This window comes from Chiloscyllium punctatum, chromosome 52, assembly GCF_047496795.1.
Source record: "Chiloscyllium punctatum isolate Juve2018m chromosome 52, sChiPun1.3, whole genome shotgun sequence".
Classification (NCBI taxonomy): Eukaryota; Metazoa; Chordata; class Chondrichthyes; order Orectolobiformes; family Hemiscylliidae; genus Chiloscyllium; species Chiloscyllium punctatum.
Window position 1 is genome coordinate 19,185,640 of NC_092790.1, and position 6,357 is coordinate 19,191,996.

A 6,357-nucleotide genomic window follows, 5' to 3' on the forward strand; every position below is an offset into this window, starting at 1 on the left:
CAATAGATAAAATCTTAGTCATGTTGAGCAACAGGGACTTGAAGTAAAATGAGCTTCTGCAGTTTCTGGCAAGTGTCATGTTAAACAGAGCCAAATATTATAAGTACACTCACTTATTCACAGAGCACACACTGAAAGGTACAGATACTTACAAATGCACTCATCCATTCATGTAGTTGAAACTGTCAGGTCCAGATTGAAAACTGCACTCAAATATTCATATTGGAGAAACTGACAGGTATAGATTTAAGACAAAATTCTCATGCATTTTAAAAAAAACTGACAGGTACATTTTGATAGCACACATTCTCAGAGCTGAGTACACACAGGCAGATAAAAGTGTCACTGGCTTCTCATTTTTCTTATTGTCTTCTGCTTTGAGACATTTAAACTGACACAAGCCTGAAAGAAATTAATAACTGTAGAGTATATACCCTGCAATTGCATGACAAATGGAAGGCATCATTCACCTTTCACTTTATCTCTAACTTACTGTGTTTGCTCACAGATCACATGCTGACAGATTCAATTACAAGTCATCGTAACATAACAGGGATGGACTAAAAAAAATTCATTTCATCTGAAAGTTAGAAATGTTGAAATGATGTTGCGTGGTGTAGTGGGGAGCAAAGATGCCTTCCAAGCAGTTGACCCGGGTTTCGATTCCTGGTCACTGCAGTGTTGTGGTTTTCGTGGGCGGCACAGTGGTTAGTACTGCTGCCTCACAGCGCCTGAGACCCGGGTTCAATTCCCGCCTCAGGCGACTGACTGTGTGGAGTTTGCACGTTCTCTTCTGCGTGGGTTTCCTCCCACAGTCATGCTAAATTGCCCATAGTGTTAGGCAAGGGGTAAATGTAGGGGCATGGGTGGGTTGCGCTTTGGCCGGTCGGTGTGGACTTGTTTCCGAAGGGCCGTAATCTAATCTAATATTTGCTCTCTCACATGCCAGTGATTGACAGAAACTGAGTAAAAGCAAGATTAGAAACAACAAATTGGCAGTTACAGAATGAAACAATGCAAAACAAAGAATTGTCAGGATACAATGCAACTATCCACTAGTGAGAAACTGACATGAATAGTGTAACATCAGCAGTAACATTGTTATTGCCAATTTCTGCAATGTATAACATATTGTCCCTTACCAAATGCTGCAATTATAAATACAAATTTACTGTCAATGCGCAGAAGCTGATATTCAAGGGATATGGGTGTGGAGGGGAGGGAGTCCTGCCTGAGACTGTCCAAAGTGGTGTTTGGTCACACTCAGAATTGTAGATACTAAATGAGAAACATTCTTATGTTAATGACAGACACCTCCAGAGTAAAAACAAAAGACTGTGAAATAGTGTTAACAAAAATGCTTTACCTCCCAGAAATGGATAGACACAGATTGGAGGAATATTTCCAAGTGGCTGGCAAATGGTGTAAAGTTTTACCACTTACATCAGTGTTTGGTGGATACAGAATAAAACCTGTCTTGAAGTAACACTAATTGACTATTACACAGAGGACTAGAGCCTCAATGGACAGGTGTTGAATTCATGCGAAATGTCGAAATAAGGACTAGATAGATATAAAGTTAAAGTGAGACATATATAACATGCTAACGGTTGCTGGTTAACAAGCATTCCTATGAGACTGAGAAATGCTCTAAATCCCTGCGTGAAAGTTCAGTGCTCCTAAATAAAAACTGCAGCAACGTGGTTCTGATACACTGTAGTTACTTGCAAAGCACACAGTTACAGATCGGTCTCTGGGCCCACAGTTAGCAATCAATTTCTCAGAAATCTATCAATCCCATGTCAAGACAGAGATTTTCAACCCGTGACTCAAAAGGGTTTTAAATAGGGACTTTTTTTCATCTCTCTCCAACTCCGTGCAGTTGAGAACAAGTTCCATCAACCCCAAACCTAGAAAACACTCAGTCTTAGAATCCCTACAGTGTAGAATTAGGCACTTCGGCCCAACAAGTCCACACCGACCCGCGGAAGAGTAATCCACCCAGACTCCATTATTCTGCATTTAGTCCTGATTAATACACCTAACCTATACATCCCGGAACATTATGGGCAGTTAGCATGGCCAATTCACCTTCCTTGAATTGAGAGAGGGAAACTGAGCACCCGGAGGAAACCCACTCAGACACGGGGAGAATGTGCAAAATCCACACACACTGTCGCCCGAAACTGGAATCGAAGCAGGGTCCCTGGCGCGGTGAGGCAGTAGTGTAACCACTGAGAAAAGTGGCAAGCTCAGTGTTAATTCCAGCCCAGACAGAGGACCGGAAACAGGCATGCGGAGCTAGAAACACACCCTTCCACTCACACACCATCACAGCGAGCAAAAGGAAACAGAGCCAATACCACAGTCACTTTCTGTGTGACAGGCACAAAATAAATCTCCCTCAATCAGACTGACAGGAACAGAATCACCGATAGCTTATCTCTCCACGCTTCAAGCTCACTGCCTTTATTCCTGATGAAAGGCTTTTGCCCGAAACGTCGATTTCGAAGCTCCTTGGATGCTGCCTGAACTGCTGTGCTCTTCCAGCAACACTAATCCAGGAACAGAATCACCATCCACTTCACATATCGTTGCAGACTCTGACAGATCCACATTGCGTTCCACTCTAACCAAGCACAGAGACTGAGTGTATGGGAATGACTCCGTGTACACTACCCAATCAGGAACCAGACCTTCCCCCATCCCTCATTAGCATTGATGACGCCGTCAGTCTATAAAAAGGGAGCTCTGAGCCCACTTTCCCTTAGTCTGTGTCTGAAAGTGAGCGGCGCTATGGCTGATGAGAAGAAAGCTCAGCAAACCTCCAAGAAGGGCGCGAAGAAAATCATCAAGAAGGCGCCAGCGAAGGGCGGCAAGAAGAGGAAAAGGACCAGGAAAGAAAGTTTCTACATCTACATCTACAAAGTGATGAAGCAGGTTCACCCTGACACCGGCATCTCCTCCAAGGCCATGAGCATCATGAACTCATTCGTCAGCGATATTTTCGAGCGTATCGCGGGGGAAGCTTCCCGCCTGGCCCATTACAACAAGCGCAGCACCATCAGCTCCCGGGAGATCCAGACCGCCGTGCGGCTGCTGCTGCCCGGGGAGCTGGCCAAGCACGCCGTGTCGGAGGGTACAAAGGCGGTGACCAAGTACACCAGCTCCAAGTGAAGGACCGCACTGCACTGAAACACATTCACAACCCAAAGGCTCTTTTAAGAGCCACCCACAACCTCCTTGAGACAGCTGAACCATTCCTTTAAGAATTGTTTATTTTAGTTTGCATGTTGATAAGGTATTTTAACTTTTCGTACTACATTCGCTTTTATAATTGGTTTGCAATTTTGAGAGATGCGGGAATGAAGGGGGTGGGGTAAGAATACATCACAAACAGCCCCTTCCCCTGTCAGTGGAGAGACAGCAGATTAAGCACTGAGTCTTTTTTAAGATTGATTTGCTCTGGTCTGCTTGTGATTGTTGGCCAGGTATTTTTAGTCACATACTATATTTAATTTTTTATAAGTGCGTTGCAAATTGACGAGGCGAGGGGAGTGACTACATGACCAAGCCCTTCCTTGTCTGTGTAAAGAGAGAGCAGATGAAAAAAAATGAGTCTTTTCATCGTACTTGTTCAAGTTGTTAACATTCCACCGAGACTTTTAACACTTATTTTCATCATGACTAACCAAATGGAAATGTCTACAGCCTTCAGTCCCATGGATTGATGTATTTTAATCTTTTACATTTTACAATGTATTTTTACATTGACAATGCGCGGTTTTAATCCGATTTTTCAGAATGCAAAAGGCAAAGCACGTTGACAGCTTCTCACCGACAGCAGAAAGTGAACCGAGAGAACACCAAAACGGCTGCCGGGCTGAAATGTGACTTTTGCTGAATCTGATCGAGACCGATAAGGGAGGCCACCTTTAAAATATCGTGTAAACACCGTGTTCGCCATTGATACTGAGCCAGAAGAATGTTGTGTGCTGCTTTATCAGACCAGAATGTTTGGCCACTTTTGTTTCAGTCTTTTTTCAAGGTTTAGAAAATAACCCACTCAAGATCAGAAATGGACAGATACGGGGGGTGGTGTGTGGATGGAATGAGGGAAAGAAAGACCGTGTGAAGTATACAGTTGTAGACTAAAAGTAAATTAACGAGTATTTTTTAAACTTATTCCGTTTTTTTGTACTTTTTTTAGTGCAAAACATACTCCTTTGTTTGAAAATTGGCGGGCTTTTCAAATTAGAAAGAAGGCGGTTGATGATTTAGCGCCGGTACTTTCCGCCCTCCTCCCCGTGCCCTCTCCGGATTGGGGAATGAGGCAGATATCTGATTGGGAATTGAAACAACATTAGGAGGGGCTGAACAATGGGACCAATCAGAAACGGCCGCCCCACCATCCCTCCCGAAGGTATAAGGGGCCGCGATGTGGGCGGAGTGTAGTATTCTCTCTGAAAGTGCTGGTGAGATTGTGACTATGTCTGGAAGAGGAAAGGGCAGTGGGAAAGGTCGCGCCAAGGCGAAGTCTCGGTCGTCCCGGGCTGGCCTGCAGTTCCCGGTGGGCCGTGTTCACAGGCACCTGAGAAAGGGTAACTATGCTGAGCGTGTGGGTGCCGGAGCGCCAGTCTATCTGGCTGCGGTGCTGGAGTATCTGACGGCTGAAATCCTGGAGCTGGCCGGCAACGCGGCCCGGGACAACAAGAAGACCCGCATCATCCCCAGGCACCTACAGCTGGCCGTGCGCAACGACGAGGAGCTCAACAAGCTGCTGGGAGGGGTGACCATCGCTCAGGGCGGGGTGCTGCCTAATATCCAGGCCGTGCTGCTGCCCAAGAAATCCGCCGCTGGGGGAGCCACTAAAAAGTGAAGAGACCATTCTTGAATCAGACAACCCAAAGGCTCTTTTCAGAGCCACTCACAGCATTTGTGAAAGGAGCTAAACTCTGTCGGATTGATTATTTTCCCTTTAATGTGGAGAGCCCTCGCATTTGTACCTGACACCAATGAATTCCACGCTCCATTTAATTGGATGCTGTTACTGTCTGTTATCAGAGGAAGAATTTATCATAAAATGCAATTGTATGAGTGTCCTGAACTACAGGATTTCTTATTGAACGGTCACTGCCTGAGTGATCTCGGTCTTCAGTTATAGAATGGCGGCACGAACGTCCGCGATCAGGTTTGACCTCACATTAGATTTACATTTCCTTTAAGTGCAGTAGGAAGAGCTGGGTTGACCCATTACAGTAACGCCTCAGAATACAGTAAGGAACAGTCCCTGACCCTCTGCGCTTTATTCTCTGCTCGGTCCATATTAAGTCCCCTGCCTTTGGAGAGAGAGAGAGAGCAGATTGAACACCAGTGAGAAATTTTCAGCTGTAAAGGCGGGAACGGGGTAAAGTGAAATTGTCTGAACTTTAATTTCGTAATCGAAAAAGCAATCCACGTGTACGTGCTCATATATCCTCCTCTGTAAAACTTGCTGCAGGCACAAGAATAAGTTTGAGAAACATCGACTAGGATCGAATGGCAGAATAAGCTGGATGGGCAGAATGGCCAAATGTTGTTTCTGCATCTCAAAAGTGACGAAGGGATTCTTTACATGGAATAACCAGATTACAGTACAGTCTTGGTTGACCGAATAGCTTATTATCTACACTGTAGGAATACATGCAATTATAAAATCATTGGTGCTACAGTAAACAGCAACGAAGCGGATCCACTGTGAATACTCTCTGCAGAACACGGCATTAGTACATTTTTCGCAATTCAAATCATTTTAAAGTCGCGATAAATGTGAAATAACCAGTCTCCCCTTCCTTTTTTTTATACAGCCCGACCTGACTGAGAAAGAGCTGACAGAGTGAGAGGCGGGTCCGGAGAGGAAACTGAGTGACAGACAGAGCAAGGAAATGGATTTGATCATCCAGCTCACTCCAACCCCAACTGTATCTGGGACTGAACCTTTTCTCTCCAAAATTAAAAATCACACAACATCAGGTTGTAGTCGAACAGGTTTAATTGGAAGCACACAAGCTTTCAGAGCGCCGCTCCTTCATCAGGTGGTTGTGGAGGACACAATTGTAAAGCACAGAATTTATAGCAAAAATTTACAGTGCGATGTAACTGAAATTATACATTTAAAAATACCTTGATTTGTTCGAATACCATGATAGTTTCATTTCTTTCATGTGTAAATCACAAAACCGTTTTTAAAATTTGCATTCTCAGGTTAGCTGTAACAATGGGTGATAGCTGGACAGTATGTTGAAGGTGTGAGTCCCCTGTGTTCTCTGTCTATGCCAATTTACAACACTGTAAAATTTGCTATAAATTGTGTACTTT

At 44.4% G+C, this 6,357-nt stretch overlaps 1 protein-coding gene and 1 pseudogene across 1 annotated transcript; both read left to right on the plus strand.

Moving 5' to 3' along the window:
- Nucleotides 1-2,721: 2,721 nt before the first annotated feature.
- LOC140470823 (histone H2B 1/2-like) lies at nucleotides 2,722-3,228 on the plus strand. Its single transcript, XM_072566805.1, has one exon. It carries the CDS (start codon nucleotides 2,722-2,724, stop codon nucleotides 3,175-3,177), a length of 456 nt encoding a protein of 151 aa, XP_072422906.1. The 3' UTR covers nucleotides 3,178-3,228.
- Nucleotides 3,229-4,482: 1,254 nt separating this feature from the next.
- LOC140470820 (histone H2A-like) lies at nucleotides 4,483-4,970 on the plus strand (annotated as a pseudogene).
- Nucleotides 4,971-6,357: the final 1,387 nt, after the last annotated feature.